General features: G+C 38.9%; 1 protein-coding gene across 1 annotated transcript in view; it reads left to right on the top strand.

Moving 5' to 3' along the window:
• The window catches only part of LOC122556761 (alpha-1A adrenergic receptor-like), a 30611-nt gene extending 5475 nt beyond the window's left edge, over positions 1-25136 (top strand). Inside the window, exon 2 of the mRNA XM_043703888.2 lies at positions 24456-25136. Coding sequence (XP_043559823.1) covers positions 24456-25015 — 560 coding nt within the window. The 3' untranslated portion in view covers positions 25016-25136. The remainder of the gene's footprint in view (positions 1-24455) is intronic.
• The last annotated feature ends 341 nt before the right edge of the window (positions 25137-25477 follow it).

Genomic DNA, 25477 nt, shown 5'->3' with positions numbered 1-25477 from the left:
TTATCTCTCGCCACAGATGTTGCAAGACCTGCTGAGTTCCTCTGGCAATTTCTGTTTTTGTTTCAGATTTCCAGTGTCTGCAGTTCTTTATTTTCGTTACGATTCACATCTTCGTGGTCATCCTCTTTAGCCTCACACCTTCCTACGCCTGAAAAATACTCCAGACCCCTGGCCATGTTGCACTCTGTTCCTACTGCATAAGCCTAACCTTTGTCTCCTGCTCCACCGTCTTTCCCCGAGTTGGTGGTCGATTAGCTCATTTGGCTGGATGGCTGGTTTGCTTGGCAGAGTGATGGTAATAGCATGTGATTCAATTCTCGCAGCAGATGAGGTCTTCATGAAGATTCTACCTTGCCTTAGGTTTGGTGATCTTACCTTCTCAACCTTGCCCCTCGCCTGAGGTTTGGTGACCCTCGGGTTAAACTCACCACCAATTGTCTCTATGAGAGTGGGATGATGGTGACTTTATATACTTGCTCTCCAGAATTCTCTTTCAATATATTCTATTTGTATTCACGAATACAACCGGAAGATCACTGTTTTACTGCTAAGTGGGTTCCACACCACTCCCTTTGTCTCACTGATCAATGTTACCCAAAAACCCTGTAGATAATCAAGCTGATCAGACATATAATGACAGCCTCTGGAGGGTGTAGAACTCAGCCCAGAGACAGGGACACTACCACTGCATCATATGAATCCATTCATCACCCCGTAGGCAAATATAAAATGATCAAATGACAGAATTGCTTCTCTGTTGTTAGAATACTGAATGGACTCACAAACTCTAAACATTCGCCTGTACCTGTGTTTTCGTCTTTGCCGCTGTTTACCTATTATTCACTTATCTATGCTACTTAATTCTATGATCTGCTGTATTGCTCGCAAGACAAAGTTTTTCACTGTCCTCGATACATGTGACAATCAATTCAATTCAAGTCCCATTGAGATCAGGTGGTGATCCGATGGAGCTATTTAAAATGACAAAGTAACTCAGTGAAATAGATCCAGAGAAACTGGCAGATTGAGTTCGCTAGATTTGGCAATATATAAAGCATTATAGAACAAAAAAAGAGGTCAGTCATAATTTAATGGTAAGTTGGCTGGAACTGCTGAATGGTCTCCTATTCCAAACTTCAATTATTTTTGATTTGTGTTTTGTTACTCATATCTCAAGTATAGGTACTTTAATCTTGAGAATAATCACACTCCAACACAACAGGGATGTAAAAAGTAAACAGGCATGTTATGAAATTAAATGGGAATGAAGTAATTGTAGTAAGTGGGCGAATGTGTTTCTGTAGAGACCTTAAGCTATTATATTACTGGAGAAACGCAGCAGCTTTGGCTGCGTCTGTGCAGAGAGGAGCAGAGTTAACACCCAATGTGCCTCTTCTTGGCAACTGATTGCCCCAGTACTGCCTGCTCGTATTTCAGATCTCCAGCATCCGCAGTATCTTGCTGTTATTAAATTACGAAATTGCCTTTGGACATGGCGCAGAAATGTTGGAACTCGTTAAGGAAGATGTAACCATAAATTACATTTACATTACACCGGTATTAACAGTTAAAAGTCAGAACTATTAAGAGTTGGGACTTTGGACCAAACCTCAGTAGTTCGGCGGAACCCTAGAAGGAATTCTGTCGATTTAACAGATTAGAAGGTTCGGAACCAAAACTCTACCAAGGCCTTTTTGGGAAAAAAAAATCCGGTACCGTAGACTTCAATGTATTGATATATTTCTGATTCGGAGATGCCGGTGTTGGACTGGGGTGTACAAAGTTAAAAATCACACACCAGGTTATAGTCCAACCGGATTTTATTTGGAAGCACCAGCTTTCGGAGTGCCGCTCCTTCATCTTTATCACCTGATGAAGGAATAGTGCTCCGAAAGCTAGTGTGCTTCCAACTAAACCTGTTGGACTATAACCTGGTGTTGTGTGATGTTTAACTTTGAGTTATTTCAGCTTTCATCCCATCCGTAGGAAGTTTTCTCACACATAACAGCGATAGAAATAGAAATATAGTTGCCACGGAGATCATCAGTGATGTAATTCATTTCACAATAGCGCTTATTTTACTTGATAATGCTTTATGTTACAAACAGGACGGGAGGTTTCCCAGCTTTTCTTTATCTTGGTAGAGGCAACAGCCTGATACTGAATATGGGGGGGGGGGGGGGAAGAAAATCAAAATGAGGATTTGGACACGAACCCAGGATATACGGGATATTTCAAAAAATGTTGACATTTGGTTAATCGACTTTAGATCTTTATTTCTTTGGCTAGAACAAGTTTCTTTTCCATTTAATACTCCACGCATTATTTTGCGGATAATTGCAGCCACTATGACGGATCTGGTCAGGTTCCGGCACCTGGGCCGTTCTTAAGCGAGTTTCCCATTAGCTTCACATTCAATCATTTTGTAAAAACGCTTTCCCCCTCTCTCTCCACCCACCCCACCCGACAACTTCAAGGTTGGTTCCTTCTTTTCTGTTTTTAAAAAAATCATAAATTCCTGGTTAATTTATAACAACAATTTCCGGCCAGAGGCAAATAGTTGGAAGTCTACTTCGCTAAGATCATTTTAAAAATTTGAAAACTGAAGTGAAGTATCAGCAACAAAATAAGAACTGTCGTTTTCTAAAGTAGGTCTACGGATTTTACCAGTGATGGACTTTTTTGTCCCTTCCCTGTCTTAGTTGCTGCAGCGATTTTTCCAGATGTTGCAAATCAGAACTCCCAGCCCAAATTCGCACAATCCCCAGAAACACTGTAGTGTTTAGTTAGTAAAAGCGACACAGACCTCCAAAATTTAATATCATAATATCTGAATTTTGGTAAAACGCCTCTTCAGAGACCTTCCAACCAATACGCTAGAAACAACATTAAGATCCCCCTTACTAATGCTGGTATCTGTCACATTGTTACAAGGCGTGCCAGACTCTTTCCATGAATTGATCAATGTTCACTGAGCGATTATTTTTTATTAAAATGCAAGCCCTTCCTGTCAAGTCACGATGGAGCTAATATAGAAAGCCCATTTGGGTTGGAGCTGTTCATTCATGGCACAAGAATGAGCGTTGAATTTCTGGGGATGAATCTTCAATCAAAATAAGGATTAAGGAATTCAGGAAGAAGCTTCTTGCCCAGTGAGAGTAGAATGTGGAACTCACTGCGTGTGGAACATTTGAGGAAATCAACATCAATGTATTTAAGAAAAATCTAGACACATGCATGATAGAAAATGGAATAGAAATGTATGCTTAAAGCACGACATAAACAGTTGTATAGACCAATTCGCCCAGTGGTCTGTTTCTGTGCCACAGACTGTGCTTTTAACTTTTAAGAAAATAAACTGGCCCATGTCTAGGATGCTAGCAGACAAACACATATTAAAGAGAAAGGTACACTTTAAATGGTAACAAATAGATTAAACCCAAATATTAATTTTCTTTCCTGATACTCGAGCTTCTTGCTTTCTTCTGTAATTCACTTGTCAGTTGTTAATACACACTGTAAGTATTGGATTCACTATAAAGCCACACTACATGCTGTGATAACTTTATTTTTGTTTATGGCAACATTTGATTCACAAAATAGTAAAGAAAGTAACCTTGTATTAGTCATTATAAAAGTAGGTGTCACATAATATAATTTATTATGTAATTCAGTGATCTTTACAATTAACTTTTGAGTTTTAATCCAAACAATCCATTTACATCATAGCAAATTCTGTTACAAATGACCCCTAAGCATGAGAGTAAATGTTTGAAGTGTATATAGTTACAGTACAGAAATAGCATACAGCTGTTAAAGAGGAACAGGGTGCCTTTCTGTATGAACCATAATTTGCTAGGCACAACTTGTGCCATAAGTCAATGTATGTTAATAAGAAGATATGATTCTGTGGTTATGCAAATTAGAAAGCAAATTGTTCATAAAGACAGTGTTCACTTTAAGCAAAAGTAAAATTTACTTCATAAAAATCGATATTTACTCATGATTATGTTTATTTCTTTTCCCTCTTTCCATAATACTGTTCTGAGACCATTTTAGACTGTGTCATTTTCAAAAAACTTAATGGTGACTATATGCATGATCTGTTTGCAATATTCTTGTCTATTATTTTAATTTATGATTGTCATCATTTATATAATCACATTCTCGGCTTTTATTTTATTTCTCTTAACTTGTAAAGACATCTTTAGCATAGTTGTATCTGAAGCTGGTGGATAATTTAATAGAAGTAAATTAAGTTAAATCATTTTAAGTAATTAGCATGATTACATGGGCATGTCTGGTGCCATACAGGCTGATTGAAAGCTCTCAATGAAAATAATCCCAATTTAGATTTATTAAATGGGGGAGAGATAAGCCTTTGTGGAACTAATGTCTCGTAATAAACCTGACATTTACCTATCATAATATCCATCTTTGGCAAGTTCATTGCATTTGGAGTTAGATAGCAGCAACAATTGTAATACAATTTAAATACGGTAAATCATTTCTTCCTTTTGTTCTGAAATGAAGGACAGATGACAGGTTAACAGATTGTTCACCATATGCCATAACTTATTCATTTTGTCACAAAGGCGAATGTGCAAGAACACCTATCATCACACAGAAATACAGCAGAATATGAATTTCTCTAACAGTATGCATAGAAATATAATATATTGGTCAAGGATTTCTTTCCTTCAGTATTTTGAACAAAATCATGAGCATAATTTCAAATAATGACATTATTCCTTGCCTATGAATGCTCAAAAGGAAATCTTCCAAAATACATTTACTCATTTACTATATGTTCAAATATATAACTGTGGAGTAAGTCTTTGTCACTGTGAAGCTAACTCTTTCCTGAGATATAATAATGAAGGCAATGCATACATTTCTCTAACTATAGAACAGTGTGGGATCAATATAAATGCTGCCAATACAGAATTGTCTATCAATAAATTATATTGGCATAATGTAATGTGTACCATTAAATATAGAAAGCAGGATGTATTGTAATTTGATGTGTGACTATACTTCAGTCATGCAAAATATGTGAACATGTATATCAAAAATTATGCATTGTCCTAATTGTAATGTGCATATCTGTAATTATAGAGTTGTTTATGCTGTTACATGCTACTGTTGAATGAGTTTGAATGAAAGAATAAATCTTACTGCAGCACTAGACCCATTATTATGAAAATATGTATTGCTGTTCTTCACATTTTCAAAAATATATCCAAAAATGGGAGACATTCGTGTGGAGAAAGCCATGCCCAGATAGCTGACTGAATCTTCCAGAAATCAGGCACTTAACTGGTCACTGGTTGGCTTTCAAACAGGCTTAGGATAATTATTGAGGAACACCAGGATCTGCTGGCCAATCAGAAGCTGGCAGCTGTAGCACTCAGCAGTGCTACAAGGAGGTTTTGGCTGCTTCTTGTGCAACATTCTCCAGATTCCCAAGATAGAAATGTGACCTAGGGAACAGGTGTGTTTGTTTGACTTTCTTAAAGGATGGAGACCAGAGGAATAGAGGGACCACTGGGGTCAGAATGAGCATGGAATAGTTCTCACCCCACTGCTTCATATTCAAGCCCACAATCATGCATAGATCAGTAAAGATCAGAGTTTGGAGATGCCGGTGTTGGACTGGGGTGGACAGAGTTAAAAATTAAACCTGTTGGACCATAGCCTGGTGTGATCTTTAACTCTGAAAATCAGAGGACTGCCTCCCACCCCCATATTGATTTACTAGTGACATGGGCTGATGATTTTTAACATCCTAGGCGGAGCTGAAATAATTGAAGCCGAGGTAGGAAATAACTTTGAAGAAATCCTTAAGTAGTTTCTCTGTATTTCTGCATTACCTCAACCTTCCACATAATTATTTTTTATTATTTTGGGCATTGCTTCCAGGCCAAGAGTTCCCAGATCATGTGGACTAGTTTTTCTTATCATCCAACTTTATAATTGATACGAACACTTAAAATCTTCTTCAAATATTTTAAAAACAATAATAGATCCCCCAAAGATTTTAAAGTATCATATATATTTGTGTAAAGATCAATTTTTTAAACTACTTTTTAAGGTTAAATTTATGGGGTTGACAATTACATGGTTATTACTTTTGAGGGGCTGAATTTCATACTACAGTCCACAATGCTGTATCATTAGCAAAAGCCCAATTGATCATGAAATGAATAAAAAACACAACAAATTACAGTAATTACCAGATAAAGACAATAGAAACAAGAAGAAATTACTAAGTTTTTATTTATACATACAAAAAATGAAGTAGAAATATAATATGGCATTAAATTACAATTAGATGGCACATCTTAAATTAAGTATATCAAAATGTTTATTAAACTCCTGCAAAATCACACTGTTAAACATCTTCAGCTGTGAATAAACCTCATAATCTGGAGGGCATTTTTATACAAAATGATGAAGACATTTCAAAACCTAATTTAGGTTTATGATTGTATTCCACTGGGAACTGAGCTCAGCTGAGCTGCACACAAAGGGAGGTTGTCACCTTACTCTGACCTGATGCATCTTAAACTTTCATGCCAAATGGTGTGAATTATATATCAAAATACACAACAGCACAACAAAATACATTTCCTCATCATAGCATTTATGTTCAGGATAATACCTTGACTCACAAATGTTGATCTGTTATCTGTGAAGAACTAGTGTCGACGTTTATATGAGATATATGGAAAATTCCAGAATATTTGGCCAAAAATAGGATGTCAACTGTTATTTGAGATCAACTTTTACTCAGATATATACAGTAATTGCACTTTTTCCTTACTGTTAATGCTTTGTGATCAAAATTCATAATAATATGTGTAACGTAACAATGGAATAGTTGTATTTCTTTAACCGTTATGAGCCCATTTTAATGTGCTTACTGCAACAGTAGAAGATCTGAGAGCATAAATGATAAATGTACATTACAGCATGAGTGAATAGCATTGGAAATTTCTGGTACCAGCAAATGAATTCCATTTTGCCCTGTTATTTAAATTTTATGAGATTTTGCCTAGAAGTCACTGTAAATGGAGATGGTAACAACCTCAGTAGTGTATGTGAAAACCGTTATGTGCCCATAAGACTTTAACTTCCTTAATATTGATTGGAACCTACTTAGTGTAAATAGTTTGGACAGAGCAGTTTATTTCAGAAGGGTTCCTGATGCAATATGTAATTAGGCCAAATACAGGGCAGGCCATATTGGATTCGGCCACCATGCCAGATATCAAACCTTTCGGTGGGAGAACATTTCGATGATAGTGATCACAACTCCATGACTTTTAACCATATGCGTGGAGAAGGATATGAGCAGAGACGATATGGGAAAGTATGTAATTTGAGGAAGGGGAATTACAATGCTGTTAGGTAGGAACTGGAGTGCCTAAATTGGGAACAACTGTTCGCAGGGAAATGCATGACACAAATGTGGACGTTGTTTAGAAACCACCTGCTGATAGTGCTAGACAGGTTTGTCCCACTGAGGCAAAGAAGAGATGGTAGGGTGAAAGAACCTTGGGTGACAAGGGTTGTGGAACATCTAGTCAAGAGGGGTAAGGAAGCTTACTTTAGGTTGAGGAAACAAGGATCAGACAGGTCTTTAGAGGGTTACAAGGTAGCCAGGAAGGAACTGAAGAATGGACTTAGGAGAGCTAGAAGGGGGCATGAAAGAGCTTTAGCGGGTAGAATTAAGGAAAACCCTAAGGCATTCTACATTTATGTTAGGAACAAGAGGATGATCAGAGTAAGGGTCGGACCGATCAGGGATAATGGAGGGATCTTGCGCCTGGAGTCGGGGTAGGTAGGGGAGGTCCTTAATGAGTACTTTGCTTCAGTGTTCACCACTAAAAGGGATCTTGACATTTCTGAGGTCAGTGAGAAACAGACTGATATGCTGGAACAGGTTGATGTTACAAAGGAGGATGTGCTCAAAATTTAGAAAAACATATTTATAGATAAATCCACTGGGGTGGACAGGATATACCTTAGATTACTACAGGAAGCAAGGGAAGAGATTGCTAAGCCATTGCCAATGATCTTTGCATCCTCGATGTCCACTAGAGTGGTAGGGTGGGTAGCAAATGTTATTCCCTTGTTCAAGAAAGGGTATAGGGATAATTCTGCGAATTACAGACCAGTCAGTCTTACATTAGTGGTGGGCAAAGTATTGGAGAGGATTCTGAGAGACAAAATTTATGATGATTTCGAAAATCATTAGATAGTCAGCATGGTTTTGTGAGGGGAAGGTCGTGCCTCACAAACCTTATTGAATTCTTTGAGGAGGCCTCAAAACACATTGATAAAGGTTGAGCAGTGGATGTGGTGTAAATGGATTTTAGTAAGGCATTTGATAAGGTTCCCCGTGGTAGGCTCATTTAGAAAGTAAGGAGGCATGGGATACAGTAAACCTGTCTGTGTGGATACAAAATTGGCTGGCTCATAGAAGACAGAGAGCGGTGGTAGATGGGTATTTAGTCTGGAGCTCAATGACAAGTCGTGTTCTGCAGGGATATGTTCTGGGTCCTCTGCTCTTTGTGATTATTATAAATGACTTGGATGAGGAAGTGGAAGGGTGGATTAGTAAGTTTGTTGATGACACAACGGGTCGGTGGAGTTGTGAATAGTGTGAAGAGCTGTTGTAGGTTGCAATGAGACATTTACAGGATGCAGAACTGGGCTGATAAGTGGCAGATGGGGTTCAATCTGTAAAAGTATGAAGCCATTCATTTTGGAAGGTTGACTTTGAATGCAGAAAACAGTGCTAAAGGCAGGATTCTTGGCAGTGTGGAGGAAGAGAGGAATCTTGGTGTCTATGTCCATAGATCCCTCAAAGTTGCCACCCATACGTTAAGTTGGCTTCCATTAGCAGGGGGATTGAGTTTAAGAGCTGCGAAGTTATTCTGCAGCTCTATAAAGCCCTGGTTAGACCACACTTGGAATATTGTGTTCAGTTCTGGTTGCCTCATTATAGGAAAGATGTGGAAGCTTTAGAAAGGATGCAGAGAAAATTTGCAAGGATGCTGCCTGGACTGGAGGACATATCTTATGAAGAAAGGTTGAGGGAACTAGGGCTTTTCTCATTGGAGCAAAGAAGGATGAGAGGTGACTTGATAGAGGTGTACAAGATGATGAGAGGCATAGATAGAATGCATTGCCAGAGACATTTTCCCCGGGCAGAATTGGCTATCAAGAGGGGGCATAATTTGAAAGTGATTGGAGGAAGGATTAGGGGAGATGTCAGAGGTTCATTCTTTACACAGAGTGGTGGATACATGGAATGAATCACCAGCAGTGGGAGCAGAGTCAGAGACATTAGGATATTTAAGCAATTCTTGGACAGGCACATGGATGGTAGCAAAATGTAGCGTATGCAGGTTAATTTGATTTTAGAGTAGGATAAAAGGTTGGCACAGTATTGAGGGCCAAAAGGCCTGTGTAATGTGCTATGTTGTTCTATGTTCTATATTCCTTAAACATTAAATAGACGCAATGTCATCCTCTAAAATAATGTGAATGTGTTGAGCAGATAATATTTTTCACTCACAACTCCAACATTTGACAACTAAATTCTAGTTGTAATCTGTTGGTTGAATATTTAATTAGCCAATGGAGCTGTTAACAAACATATTGCTTACTTTTGCAAGGATTTTTGATTAATTTCCACTATCTTTGTGGTAATCATTCCGATGTTTGAAATGTCTTATCTGGTCTGCATTGTTTCTCCTTTCCTCTCTTTGAGGTAGTCACTTAAAATGAACTACAATTCTATTATGGATTACGGAGATTGCTCACAAGGCCAAAATTTGTTGTTCATCCCTAACGGCCCTTCACCTGGTGGTGAGTTGACTTCTTGAAGTACACACAGAGTATCAATAGAAATGAAATTCCACAATTTTGATCCAGCAACAATAAAGGAACATTGATATAGTTCCAAGTCAGAATGGTTTGCAGCTTAGAAGATAACACTTTCACGTGAAAGTGTTCCCATCCTTTTGCTGCTCTTGCCCTTGCCAGTGGTAGAGGTCTGTGATTTGGAAGATACTGTTGAGGAAATTCTGATGAGTTGCTGCAGTCCAACTTGCATATAGTATACACTACTGCACAAGATAAGGGATATTGCTTGGGTGAATAAAGATCTGCACCTAAGACTGGAGACATTGAGTATTTTGCATCAGTGTTTACTGTGGAAAAGGACATGCAAGATATAGAATTTAGGAAATAGATGGTGAAATCTTGAAAAATGTCCATATTACAGAGGAGGAAGTGCTGGATGTCTTCAAACACATAAAAGTGGATAAATCCCCAGGGCCTGATCAGGTGTACCCTAGAACTCTGTGGGAAACTAGGGAAGTGATTGCTGGGTCTTTTGCTGATATATTTGTATCATTGATAGTCACAGGTGAGGTGCTGGAAGACTGGAGGTTGGCTAATGTGGTGCCACTGTTTAAGAAAGGTGGTAAAGTCAAGCCAAGGAATTATAGACCAGCGAGCTTGATGTCAGTGTTGGGCAAGCTGTTGAGGGAATTCTGAGGGACAATATGTACATGTATTTGGAAAGGCAAGGACTGATTAGATATAGTCAACATGGCTTTGTGTGTGGGAAATCATGTCTCACAAACTTGATTGAGGTTTTTGAAGAAGTAACAAAGAGGATTGATGAGGGCAGAGCGGTGGACATGATCTATATAGACTTCAGTAAGGCATTCGACAAGGTTCCCCATGAGAGACTTGTTAACAAAGTTAGATCTCATGGAATACGAGGAGAACTAGCCACTTGGATACAGAACTGGCTCAAAGGTAGAAGACAGAGGGTGGTGGTGGAAGATTGCCTTTCAGACTGGAGGCCTGTGACTAGTGGAGTGCCACAACGATGGGTGCTGGGTCCATTACTTTTCGTCATTTACAAATTATTTGGATGTGAGCATAAGAGAGTAGTAAGTTTGCGGATGGCATCAAATTGGAAGGGTAGTGGACAGCAAAGAAGGATACACCAGAGGAAAACAGGATCTTGATCAGATGGGCAAATGAGCTGAGCAGTGGCAGATGGAGTTTAATTTAGATAAATGTGATGTGCTGCAATTTAGGAACGCAAATCAGAGCAGGACTTACACACTTAATGGTAAGTTTCTAGGGAGTGTTGCTGAACAAAGAGACCTGGGAGTGTAGGTTCATAGCTCTTTGAAGGTAGAGTGAAGAAGGTGTTTAATATGCTTTCCTTTACTGGAGTGTCAGAGGCTGAGGGATGACCATATAGAGATTTATAAAATCATGAGGAGCATCGTTAGGATAAATAAACAAAGCCTTTTCCCTGGGGTGGGGGAGTCCAGAACTAGAAGGTATAGGTTTCGGGTGAGAGGGGAAAGATATAATAGAGATTTAAGGGACAGCTTTTTTACACAGAGGGTGATACGGGTATGGAATGAGCTGCCAGAGGAAATGGTGGAGGCTCATGCAATTGCAACATTTAAAAGGTATCTGGAAGGGTATATGAATAGGAAGGGTTTGGAGGGATATGGGCTGGGTGCTGGCGGGTGTGACTAGATTGGGTTGGGATATCTGATCGGCATGGACGATTTGGATCGAAGGGTCTGTTTCCATGCTGCACATCTCTATGACTCTATGACTATCTGTTGCACTGACAAAGTTAGAATAACTATGTGCAAACATGAGTAAAGGTGTATAACTGTGATGAATCAGTGATGAAGAAAGTTAATTTTTAAGTATATGCTTGGGTACCAATCATGGACACTGCTTTGTCCTGGATGGCAGTGAATTTCTGGAGTGCTATTTGCATTTTTATGTTTCACTCAAGTGAAAAATCTTCAGTTGTGAATCTTTGCAGTTCATGTTCCAAATCACAGACTATTAGACAAGATGGGATTGAAGTTCACAAGGAGGAGGTGTTAGAAATTCTGGAAAGTGTGAAAATAGATAAATCCCCTTGGCTGGAAGCTAGAATTCTCTGGGAAGCCAGGGAGGAGATACTGAGCCTTTTGGCTTTGATCTTTATGTCATCATTGTCTGCAGGAATAGCACTAGAAGACCGGAGGTTAGCAAATGTTGTTCCCTTGTTCAAGAGGGGGAGTAGAGACAATACTGGTAATTATAGACCAGTGAGTCTTACTCTGTTGTGGGTAAAGTGTTGGAAAAGGTTGTAAGAAATAAGATTTATAATCATTTCAATAAGAATTAGTTGATTAAGAATAGTCAGCACGGTTTTGCGAACGGTTGGTTGGCCTCACAAACGTTATTGAGTACTTTGAGAAGGTGACCAAACAGGTGGATGAGGATAAAGCCATTGATGTGGTGTATATGGATTTCAGTAAGGCATTTGATAAGGTTCCCCATGGTAGGTTACTGTACAAAATATAGAAGCATGAGATTGAGGGCGATTTAATGGTTTGGATCAGAGATTGTCTGGCTGAAAGAAGCCAGAGGGTGGTGTTTGATGGGAAATGTTCATCCTGGAGTCCAGCTACTAGTGGTGTATTGCAAGGATCTGTTTTGTGTTCACTGCTGTTTGTTATTTCTTTAAACTACTTGGATGAGGATGTAAAAGGATGGGTTAGTAAATTTGCAGCTCACACTTAGATCGGTACAGTTGTGGATGGTGCCGAAGGATGTTGTGGGTTACAGAGGGTTATAGATAAACTGCAGAGCTGGGCTGAGAGGTGGCAAATGAAATGTAATGCAGAAAAGTGTGAGGTGATTCACTTTGGAAGGAGTAACAGAGATGCAGCGTACTGGGCTAATGGTAAGATTTTTGGTAAGCAGAGAAGAGAGACCTCAGCATTCATGTACATAGATCCCTCAAAGTTGCCACCCAGGTTAATAGAGCTGTTAAGAAGGCATATGATGTGTTAGCTATTATTGGTAGAGGGTTTGGGATTTGGAACCATGAGGTCATGCCACAGCTGTACAAAACTTTGGTGCAGCCACACGTGGAATATTGCATACGGTTCTGGTCACCATATTATAGGAAAGATGTGGAAGCTTTGGAAAGGGTTCAGAGGAAATTTATAAGGATGTTGCCTAGTATGTAGGGAAAGTCTTACAAAGAAAGGTTGAGAGACTTGAGACTGTTTTCGTCAGAGAGAAGAAGGTTGACAAATGACTTAATTAAGGCTTACAAGATAATCAGATTGGGTGGACAGTGAGAGCCTAGTATCCTTACATACAGATAAGGAAGGACACCACTTCAACTGGCACAGCAAATCCATCTGAGGACAAGTCAATCAGAGACATGCATGAGAATTCCTAGAAGCATGGCATTCCAACCAGATCTCTATCAACAAACAAATCGAGTCAGTCCCAATCTACCACCCCCTAAGAAAAAGAACAGAAAATGATGTCACTACAGGAAATGACATCACCAACCAAAGAAACCCAAACATATAAATAGAAAACAGGAATTATCAGCAGTGCTTTGCCCTGAGGCCCACTGAAGATGTTACCTAGTAGGGTGACATAACGTCTGGAAATGAACCTTCCAGCTCAGCAAGCAAACCTACATCCATATATTCTAATATTTTAAAATGATCGATATAGATTAAAATGACCTGTACTTCTGTTTTATCTCTCCCTCCTTTCTCAAATGGTTAGACCAATGGCATGTACCTATCATGTTATTCCAGCTGTTCAGTTTACATCCAGCACCACCTTTTTTTAATGTTTTATAAGTATCTCTCTGCCTCAATTAATCAGATTATGCATCATCACTACACTTGCTAGTCAGCACTACACTTTATTCACACTGACACTAAATTGAATTGAATTGAATTTATTGTCACTTGTACCGAGGCACAGTGAAAAGCTTTGTCTTGCGAACAATACAGGCAGATCACAGCGTTAAGTAGCATAAATAAGTAAATAAAAGGGAACAGCAGCAAAAACAAAAACACAGGTACAGGTGAATGTTAAGAGTTTGTGAGTCCATTCAGTATTCTAACAACAAGAGGGTAGAGATTGTTTTGAAACTAGCTGGTGCATGTGTTTAGGCTTCTGTACCTTCTCCCTGATGGTAGAGGCTGTAGAAAAACATTGCCAGGGTGGGATGGTCTTTGAGATTGTTGGCGACCTTCCCTTGACAATGGACCTGGTAGACAAAGTCTATAGATGGGAGGTTGGCCTTTGTGATTGTTCAGGACAAGTTCACCACTCTCTGTAACCGTGTCTGATCTTGAATGGTACAGTTGCTATACCAGATAGTGATACATCCAGACAGAAAATCCTGATGGTGCACCTATAAAAGTTGGCAAGAGTATCTGTCATCATGCCAAATTTCCTCAGCTGCCTGAGGAAGAAGAAGCATTGTTGGGATTTTGTAACCAGTGCATCCGCATAAAGAGTCCAAGAAAGCTTGTTGTGGATGACCGCTCCCAGGAGCTTAACAGTCTCCACTCGTTCCACCTCTGTGCTGTTAATGTGTAGGAGAGCATGAATAACATCCTGCCAAAAATCAAAAAGGAGTTCCTTAGTTTTGCCAGCATTGAGTGCACCATTTTCCCAGGTCTTCCACCTCCCATCTGTAGTCTGTTTCGTCGCCATCTGAGATTCGACCATTTATGTTGGTGTCATCAGAGAACTTGTAAATGGAATTAGTCTGGTATTTGGTGACGCAGTCATGAATATACAGTGAATACAGGAGGGCGCTGTGTACGCACCCCTGGGAGGGTCCAGTGTTGAGTGTTAGTGAGGATGAAATGTTGTCCCCAATCTTCACTGATTGTGGCCTGTGGGTCAGGAAACTGAGGATCTAGTTGCAGAGAGTAAGGGCTTAGTCCGAGATCACTAAGCTTATTAATCAGTTTCGAGGGGATAATAGTGTTGAAGGCTGAATTGTAGTCAATAAGTAGGATTCTTACATCGCTGTTCTTGTTGTCAAGATGTTCTAGGGAGGAGTGAAGGGCAAGTGATATGGCATCTGACGTTGATCTGTTAGTCCGATAGGCAAATTGGAGTGGGTCAAGAGTAGTGGAGAGGCTGGATTTGATTAATGCCATGACCAGTCTTTCAAAGTACTTTCAAAGTACTTACCAAAGTTAAGGCCACTGGGCGGTAGTCATTGAGACATGCTCATGAGCCTTCTTAGGCACAGGGATGATGTTGGCCCTCTTGAAACAGGCACTTTTTGTTACCTGCAGAGACTTATTATTCAGCCTGTCAACACTCCACTCACACCATTTGTATGATCTTTTGATCTCTTTAGCTAAATAAATTATGTGCCTATGTGCTTCTCTTCACTCCACATGACGAAGGAGCAGCGCTCCGAAAGTTTGTGATTTCAAATAAACCTGTGATTTCAAATAAACATAATCTGGTGTCATGTGACTTCTGATTCTTTCTCAATTAGCAGCATTACATTTACTTTCTTCCAACCTACTGGAGTCATTCCTAAAACTATGGAATTATAGAAAATCAAAACCAGAGTATTCAATACCTCTTCAGCTATATTTTTAGGATGTAAGCCAGCACGTTTTTAGAAATTTATCAACTTTTAGTTTTTTAAATTTCACCTATAATCTTCTCTCATTGTAATTATTTTGAATTCCTCTGTTCTACCAGTTACAAATCTTCTGAAGAGTCTTTACATTTCATTTGCTTCTCTGCCCTCTTCAATTTGCTTTTCTTTTCAGAACCCTTGACACTAGCATTCAATATTCAAATACATACTGATGTTCCAAATCAGAGTTTCATTATCCATTTGCAGTACCTCATTATTTGGCTTTCCTGTGCATTGTCTTTTGCGCAGTGTCAATTCGCTATCTCGACAATCAATAACATCTTGAGTCAATCTACCTAGGCTGCTGAGTGTCAGTGAAGGCGTGAATTACAAAGTCGGCAAATAGCTGCTGTACATGTCAAAAATGGAAAATGTGGTGGTAAAACAGTTCTGTTTTAAGTTTCTTTGGATGCTTTTCATTGTCTTACTTCTGTTCACACAAAGATAACAGGCACACAATTAATTTTCAAATGTTCTGATTTAGTTACTGTTCAGATCATTTAAGTGTCTCATTTAAAAACCAAAATTATGAATAATTCCGTGCAAGTAGATACCCATTGTGAATGAAGATTTGGCACATTTCCATTACTAGGTTCATTAAATGAGCGCCCAGAACCATAATTGCCTCTTTCCTGTTGGATCTGTTGTTCCTCCTCCTGTTGCCTGGCATTTGCTTGTATGGTAGCTGTTTGTTCTCATTTGATTATATGTTTTATCTTACAATTAATCACATTGTCTAATATCTGTTTATTTTTGTTCAGTTTCTAAATTATTGCAAAGATGTAATACATGTTGCTGGAAATTACAACATTTTTCCAACCAATGTTTGATATTAGTATTGTAATTTAATACTATGATTTGAGAGCATGCAGTCTGGAAATTTTGGAAAAGGTTAACAAGACGTGAAAACTTTGTTTTGACATACTTTAATTTGAAATACAAGTCCCTTGTATCTCATTTACCTTTTTGCTTTATGATGGAAAGATATCCCAACCCATGCCATGATTTGCACAATTCTCTCTGTTCCTCTTGTCCTCAACTGAGTTTGGACTAATAAATAGTAATAACTCCAATGATGTTGGCAATGAATCTGAGATTGGACATTCCATGTGTTAGTAATCTTGAACAAAATGTTGTGCCTCTGTTCAACATTAGGCCTTAGAGATGGTGCAGGTTAAGTTTACTAGACTGGTACTTGAGATGATGGATAGCAGTTATAGGGAGAGACTTGAGAAACTGAGATTGTTCTCTCAAAACATAAAGAGTTATAGGGAGATTTAATAAAGATGTTTTAAATTATAAAGTTATGAACACTTTCAGTAGAGTGAACAGGAAGGAACTCTTTCCATTGGCAAGAGAATTGATAATAAGATGACATAGATTTAAATAATTGATAAAATAATCAGAGGCAAGATGAGGAGAGTTTTAATGTAGCAAGTAGCTAGATCATATGGAAGAATTGTAGGTCAGAAGTCACACGACACCAAGTTAAAGTTCAACAAGTTTATTTGAAACCACAAGCTTTTGGAGGACTGCCTGTTTGTCAGGTAAAGAGAAGCATACAGGCACAGCATATATAGGCAGAGAGATCAGAAGATCATATGAATGGTGTGAGTGGAGTGTACAGGCTTAATAACAAGTCTCTGCAGGTGACCGAAAGTGTCAGATGGTGTGAGTAAAGTATCAACAGCTGAATAGCAAGTGATGGGATGACCTATGGTCACATGAATTGAGGCATAGAGATGATTACAAAATATTTAAAATAAGATGGTGCTGAAGACAAACCAAATGGCTGGAATAACAAGATACGTGTAACAGTCGCATTCCAAGGGTGTAATCAAAGTAGCTGAAAATGTGTTGCTGGAACAGCGCAGCAGGTCAGGCAGCATCCAGGAAACAGGAGAATCGATGTTTCGGGCATAAGCCCTTCTCCTGAAGAAGGGCTTATGCCCGAAACGTCGATTCTCCTGTTCCCTGGATGCTGCCTGACCTGCTGCGCTGTTCCAGCAACACATTTTCAGCTCTGATCTCCAGCATCTGCAGACCTCCTGTAATCAAAGTAGCAAGTAATCCAAATCTGTACAAACTAATGAAGGTAGAGAGATCATAACAAGTTATCAAGGTGATGGTGTCAAAAAAGGATAGTAGGGTGGATCTTACAAATATAGAACAGTATGCCAGGGTTTTATGTATGTATAAAGAAATTAAAAGAAAGTTTTAAAAGAAAACTGAATATATATATTATATATATATATATAAAGATTTGCAGAACTATGGGGAGAGAACAGCAGAGTTGAACTATTTGGACAACTCTTTCAGAGAGCCAGTATTGGAAAATGAGCTAACTAGCCTCCTCTGCCAAACAATTCAATAATTTTATGATTATTCCTCCAAAGGTTCAATATTTTGTTCTTAGTGCATAATATCCTCACAGAAATGAAATATCATAGCAGTAGTTAAAACATTAGTATGTGACTTCAAAATAATAATAGGTAACCTTGCCATAATGCTGTAGGTGGCACAGGTCTGATATGTCACAGATCAAGTAAAACTTAAAAGTTTTGCATATGGGTTGAGAATCAACACCAGTAAGCCAAATTAATGGTAGTCAGGAAAAGTGCATTAGACAAAAATAGAATGAAGATTAAAGTGGATGGCATCACACTGAAACAAGTCAAAAACTTAGTCTATCTAGCACATAGTTACACCAGGTTACAGTCATCATTTTCTCCAGGTTATCATCTAACAGGTAGTACAAGCTGCTCCTTCATCAAGGAGCTAGTTGATGTGTGCGATCTTCTTGGAGATTCTCTCCACTTTGAGCTAGCAGTTGGTAGTGTTCATGCTCGACATCATATGTATGACATGTAATTACAGGAAGTGATAGATGTAATACAGAAGTTAGAAAAAGGATAGAGATAACCGATAGTAATTTTATGAAAATAAATAGTGCTAACAAGAAAACTCAAACAAACAACAAGGGATATAACCACAAAACATTTTACATTCTATCTCTATACATTCTGTATGCCTCAGAAACCTGAACAAAAAATAAAGATAGAGTCATAGAGTTTTAGAACCCAAAAGAGAAAATGCTGGAAAATCTCAGCAGGTCTAGCAGCATCTGTAAGGAGAGAAAAGAGCTGACGTTTCGAGTCTAACTGACACTTTGTCAAAGAGTTTTAGAGGTGTACAGCACAGAAACAGACCCTTTGATCCAACTCATCCATGCCAACCAGATACCTAAATTAATCTAGTCCCATTTGCCAGCACTTGGCCCATATCCTTGGCCCTTCCTATTCATATACCCATCGAGATATCTTTTAAATATTGTATTGTACCAGCCTCATTCACTTCCTCTGGCAGCTCATTCCATACACGCACCACCCTTTGCATGAAAACGTTGCCCCTTTGGTCCCTTATAAGTCTTTCCACTCTCACCCTAAACCTATGCCCTCTAGTTCCGGACTCCCCCATGCCAGGGAAGAGACCTTGTCTATTTAACCTATCCATGCCCAACATGATTTTATAAACTTCTATAAGGTCACCCCTCAGCCTCTGACGCTCCAGGGAAAACAGCTTATTCAGCATCTCTAACCCTTGCAAAACCCTTGCAAAATCCTTGCAAATCTTTTCTGAACCCTTTCAAGTTTCACAACATCCTTCATATAGGAGGGAGACCAGAATTGGGCACAATGTTCCAAAAGTAGCCTAACTAATGTCCTATATAGCTGCAACATTACCTCCCAACTCCTATACTCAATGTTCTGACCAATAAATGAAAGCATACCAAATGCCTTCTTCACTATCCTATCTACCTGATACTCCATTTTAAGGAACTATGAACCTGCACTCCAAAGTCTCTTTGTTCAGCAACACTCCCCAGGACCTTACCATTAAGTATATAAGTCTTGTCCAGATTTGCCTTTCCAAAATTTTTCTAAATTAAAATCCATCTGCCACTCCTCAACCCATTAGCTCACCTGATCAAGATCCCTTTGTACTCTGAGGTAACCTTCTTCACTGTCCACTACACCTCCAATTTTGGTGTCAACTGCAAACTTACTAGCTATACCTCCTATGTTCACATTCAAATCATTTATATAAATGACAAAAAGCAGTGGACCCAGCACCAATCCTTGAGGCACACCACCGGCCACAGGCCTCCAGTCTGAAAAGCAACCTTTCATTACCACCTTCTATCTTCTACTTTTGAGCCAGTTCTGTAACCAAATAGCTAGTTCTCCCTGTATTCCATGTTATCTAATCTTGCTAATCAGTCTACCTTGTCGAATCCTCATTGAAGTCCATATAGATAACATCCACATGCACTCATCAATCCTCTTCATTGTTTCTTTAAGAAACTCAATCAAGTTTGTGAGACATGATTTCCCATGCACAAAGCCATGTTAACTACCTCTAATCAGTCCTTGCCTATCCAAGTACATAGGAGAAAGTGAGGACTGCAGATTCTGGAGATCAGAGCTGAAGAATGTGTTGCTGGAAAAGCGCAGCAGGTCAGGCAGCATCCAAGGAGCAGGAGAATCGACGTTTCGGGCATAAGCCCTTCTTCAGGAATGTACATGTACATATCCAAGTACATGTAAATCCTATTCATTAGGATTTAACGTAAGGATCTATAAAGAAAGCAGACGCTTTTGAAATATAAATGTTATGATGTATGCTAAAAGTTACACATACAAACACAACACAAATTAAAAATTACTCAAAAATGCAAGCACAAAAATAACTTTTAAAACATCACACTGAGAAAAGAAATGTCAGTATTTGGCTATTTGATCAGAGCTAAAAAGCTGCAGAGATCTCTTCCAGAAGACAAGGTAGAAATCAGCATAAAGAGGAGTTGATCGATTTGACTGAAGCCGCAGAACAATTACAAACAATCTGCAGTGATTGTGTGAAGATGGTGCAAAGCATAAGAACATACAGACATATCATGTCAGTAGATCTCCTTATAGGGAATAACTAAAGGCATCAGTATCAGAAATGGGTACAGTATTGTTTCCGATAGCTGTAGCTCACTGATAATTTAAGAGATCTGGCTATTTGAAGCAATAGCACCCTCCACTGGAAATTATTACATTTTAAATATGCCTGAATTGACTGGACCAATCAAGGAAATCGAGTATATGGCATCATGCAGTCATCCAGTCACAGATGATCATGTTTAAAATTTATTGTTACATTATTTGAAATGCTTATGTGTTAACCAATACAAGGGCAGAGCTATGAATTAAAGTTGACCACTAATGAATCCTGATAGAAGATTTGATTCCCTCACCCATCTATTTCTGGATGCATTATCTTCAAAATCTAATATTCTAACAGCATTTAACTCACGTGAAACCAGAGATTACAATTGCATTGTTTAACAATTTCCACTTGACTTTCATTTTGATTGCCTACATGCTTTTGTGCTGCTCTCTATGCTATTATTTGGATACATTGTGACTGTAAACAGCTGCTCCAAATTCCAACAGAACACAGCAACCAGCTGTCAGCATAAACACAAGGCATTTACAATAAACTCAAGGACAAATCAGTGGACTAAACGCGAAATCTAATTTATCTCAGCATACGTTTTTCTCAAAATTCAATGTGCAGCATAAATGTCAGCTTTAAATTGTGGTGCAATAGCTCCTTTAGACATACATTCTGAGTACACCTAAAAACAATACAGAGGCACCATACATTTTTTAAAATCCTGTTTTAGCGTACATATTCAGTATGACAGTCAGTGGGTAATTTTAACACTGATGTTATCACATAACTTCATATGTCAAGCTCCAACATTACTGAATGGAAAATCTTTGATTTGTGTCAGACTGCAGATTAGATTAGATTACTTTACAGTGTGGAAACAGGCCCTTCGGCCCAACAAGCTCACACCGAGCCGCAAACCACCCATACCCCTACATATACCCCTTACCTAACACTACGGACAATTTAGCATAGCCAATTCACCTGACCTGCACATCTTTGGACTGTGGGAGGAAACCGGAGCATCCGGAGGAAACCCACGCAGACACGGGGAGAATGTGCAAACTCCACACAGTCAGTCGCCTGAGGCGGGAATTGAACCTGGGTCTCTGGCGCTGTGAGGCAGCAGTGCTAACCACTGTGCCACCGTGCTGCCAGTCTTTGTTGTCAATCTTAAAGTTTCTTTGTGAGTGATTGGGTATGGAATGTAATCAAATTATGAAAGTCGTGAAGCATATGGTTCTGAGGCTCCTTGGTTTGATTTTACATGTCAGTCAGTGAGCTATTTTGCATATTTCATTATCTCTACTGATTAGAAAGGTATATGTTTTGATAAGCATGAACAAATTTCATGCTAATTCAGGTTATAATTGAGATGGTAATGTGTTTGGGGGTGGGCTGGCAAAGCTGGGGAAGTTGGAGTAGTGATGTTCAGGAAAACTAAAATTCATGAAAATTTTTGGTGGCCAACTCAGGGATAAGCAATTCTCAGGATCCTAAATTACACCTTTCAGTGAATGCAATATTAAAATTGGCATGATTCAGGAGAGTGGGATCAGTAGGAGGAGCTGATTTTCCATAGTAAGATCTCACATGAGAAATGGGAGAGGAATCTCCAAACAGTTATGATGAAGAATGGCCCAAAACCATTTCTTTGTGACCATATTTTTGGTAAAGAGGGATCTTCAATCAATAATTTCCACAGCAAATCTAGTCTTTGGCCCCTGCCAGGTGAGTATACTTGGCCTGGAAGATTGCTGAGTTTCAGGCTGACCAACTATGGAAAATGTCACAGGGTGAAATTATCAGAGCTGATTAATAAACAGATCAGCTTTTAAATAATGTTACTGAATAGAGACTCATTTCAGCCACGCATATTTAGATTTCATTTCTTTTTGTAATATTATTTTTTCAGCTCTATGTTAATGGTAAATGATAATCACAGTCTCAATTATACACTCACATATATATATGTGCTGACACCTAATGGCTCTAATCTCAAATTGCAAGGCTGATTCCCAGACCCAAAGCATCATACCAGCTTTTCATTACTTTGACAGTTATTTAACACTGTAAATGCCCATTACCATGCCACCTACAAGTACAACAGATACATGTTCCCACTGCAAAAACATGTTCTTACCATCAACAAGAGTCAGATATAGAAAGTTTCAAAGCATTCCCCTCAGGGAATCCTGAGAGACAGCATTTACATGTATTTGGAAAGGGAAGGACTGATTAGAGATAGTCAACATGGCTTTGTATGTGGGAAACCATGTCTCACAAACTTGATTGAGCTTTTTGAAAAGGTAACAAAGAGGATTTATGAGGTCAGAGCAGTGGACATGGTCTATATGGATTTCAGTAAGGTATTCGACAAGATTCGACTGGTTAACAAGGTTAGATCACATGGAATACAGGGAGAACTAGCTATTTGGTTACAGAACTGGCTTGAAGACAGAATTTGGTAATGAATGGTTGCTTTTCAGACTGGAGGCCTGTGACCAGTGATGTGTCACAAGGATCATTGCTGGGTCCACTGCTTTTCATCATTAATATAAATGATTTGAATATGAACATAGGAAGTATAGTTAGTAAGTTTGCAGATGACACCAAAATTGGAGGTGTAGTGGAAAGCAAAGAAGGTTACCTCAGAGTACAACCTGGATCTTGATCAGATGGGCCAATGGGCTGAGAAGTGTCGGATGGATTTTAATTTAGATAAATGTGAGGTGCTGCATTTTGGAAAGGCAAATCTGAGCAGGATTTATATACTTAATGATAAGGTCCTGGGACTGTTGCTGAACAAGGAGATCTTGGAGTACAGGTTCATAGTTCCTTGAAATGGTGTCTCAAGTAGATAGGATAGTGACGAAGGCATTTGGTATACTTTCCTTTATTGGTCAGAACATTGAGTATAGGAATTGGGAGGTCATGTTGCAGCTGTACAGGACATTGGTTAGGCCGCTTTTGGAATATTGTGTGCAAGTCTGGTCTGGGAGAAAGTGAGGACTGCAGATGTTGGAGATCAGAGTTGAGAGTGTGGTGCTGGAAAAGCACAGCAGGTCAGGCAGCATCCGAGGAGCAGGAGGATCGATGTTTCAGGCAAAAGTCCTTCATTAGGAATGAAAGTCTGTCTTCCTCCGTTAGGAAACTTAAAAGGGTTCAGAAAAGATTTACAAGCATGGTGCCAGGATTGGAGGGTTTGCGATATAGGCAGAGGCTGAATAGGCTGGGGCTGTTTTTCCTGGAGCATCAGAAGCTGAGGAGTGACGTTATAGAGGTTTATAAAATCATGAAGGACATGGGTTGGAGGAGTCCAGAACTACAGGTCATAAGTTTAGGGTGAGGGGAAAGATTTAAAAGGGACCTAAGGGGCAGATTTTTCACACAAAGAATGGTGCGTGTATGGAGTGAGTTGCCAGAGGAAGTGGTGGAGGCTAATACAATTACAACATTTAAAGGACATCTGGATGGGTATATGAATAGGAAGGGTTTACAGGGATATGGGCCAAGAGTGGCAAATGAGACTAGATTAATTTAGGATATCTGGTCGGCATGGACAAGTTGGACTGAAGGGTCTGTTTCTGTGCTGTACATTTCTATCACTCTATGACTCTATTTACCTTTGGATGTTTAAAGAGATTTGTAAGTCCCCACCCTAAGATAGGACAAAATTAATGCAGAACACAAAATGTTTCAACTCATGAATATCAAAGATGAATACATTTAACAAATTTCATGATGAGAAAAGTAAGTAAGCTAAAAAGGGAATGCAATTTCAGGTTGCAACTTAAGTGCTATATAACTCTAGTTTAACTTTAAAAGTTGACTATCCAGTATTAATTATTAATTTGCTTATTTACTATTATGGGAATATAACTTCTATCTACTTTTTTTCTTGTAGGTTCATTCTTTCCGTCCTTGAGGCCAACTGAAACTGTCTTCAAAGTAGTATTTTGGCTGGGTTACTCGAACAGTTGCGTAAACCCTATTATTTACTCTTGTAATAGTAAAGAATTTAAACGTGCTTTTATCCGGATTCTGAAATGCCAGTGTCATCGCAGGAGGCGACCAGCTTGGAGGGTTTACAATTACAACTGGAAGATTAATTCTCTTGATCAGCAAAGGAAAGACTCAGTGGATGGTGGCTCTGTTATTTTCAATGGCAATGACAGAAGGTCATCATTGAATTCCAATCCCTGCTTCAGTGATAAGGGTAAGGCACAGAGCTTAGAGATGTGGAACCTTAGGGACTGGAGGCTGTTCCCTACCTTTGGCCATTCTTCCTTGCAGGCCAATGGACCAAAAGAACAATATGATTCACCCAGAAATATAATCAATGGAGAGTACGGAGTCTGTGCTACTTCAACTACACTTTCAACGCAAAACATGAATTTTGGACAACAAGCAATAGCGGAAGAATTTCAACAGAATGTTCAGAGTCATGATATAACAGATATTTAACAAAAGCCAACATTTCCATTTGTAATGACTTGTGATAATGCTGTGTTGCTGTATGTTATATTGTTTACAGTGGTATAAATACACGTAATATAATTCCTACATAAACGTTTTATTCTCAGTTCGATATGTGTACTTATTTATTATTTCAGATGTATATTACCATGGAAGCCTTATATCCTCAGGAAGATGCTTATTGCCTACAATGCATAGTTTGCATTTGAACTAAAGTGTTTTGTTTGTATTAGGTCAGTGATTTAGTCTATATTTCAGTCTATGTATTAAAGGCCATGTTGAATAAAGAGTGTCCCCTAGAAAATTGGAAATGGACATTATTGGAGAATTGGGTTGAAACAAGGACTTTTGCAGATGACCAAAATATGATATACTTGAGAAAAATATGTCTGTAGAACGACTGGTGTTAGATCATAATGTTTTGTTTTCACAATTCCTCCTTTCACCAAA

The sequence above is a fragment of the Chiloscyllium plagiosum genome, unplaced genomic scaffold (assembly GCF_037043375.1).
Source record: "Chiloscyllium plagiosum isolate Xiang-an unplaced genomic scaffold, Cpla_swu_hap1 HiC_scaffold_16, whole genome shotgun sequence".
In the NCBI taxonomy this organism is placed as follows: Eukaryota; Metazoa; Chordata; class Chondrichthyes; order Orectolobiformes; family Hemiscylliidae; genus Chiloscyllium; species Chiloscyllium plagiosum.
The sequence above is the reverse complement of the archived record's forward strand: the minus strand, read 5'-3'. Positions and strand labels throughout refer to the sequence as shown.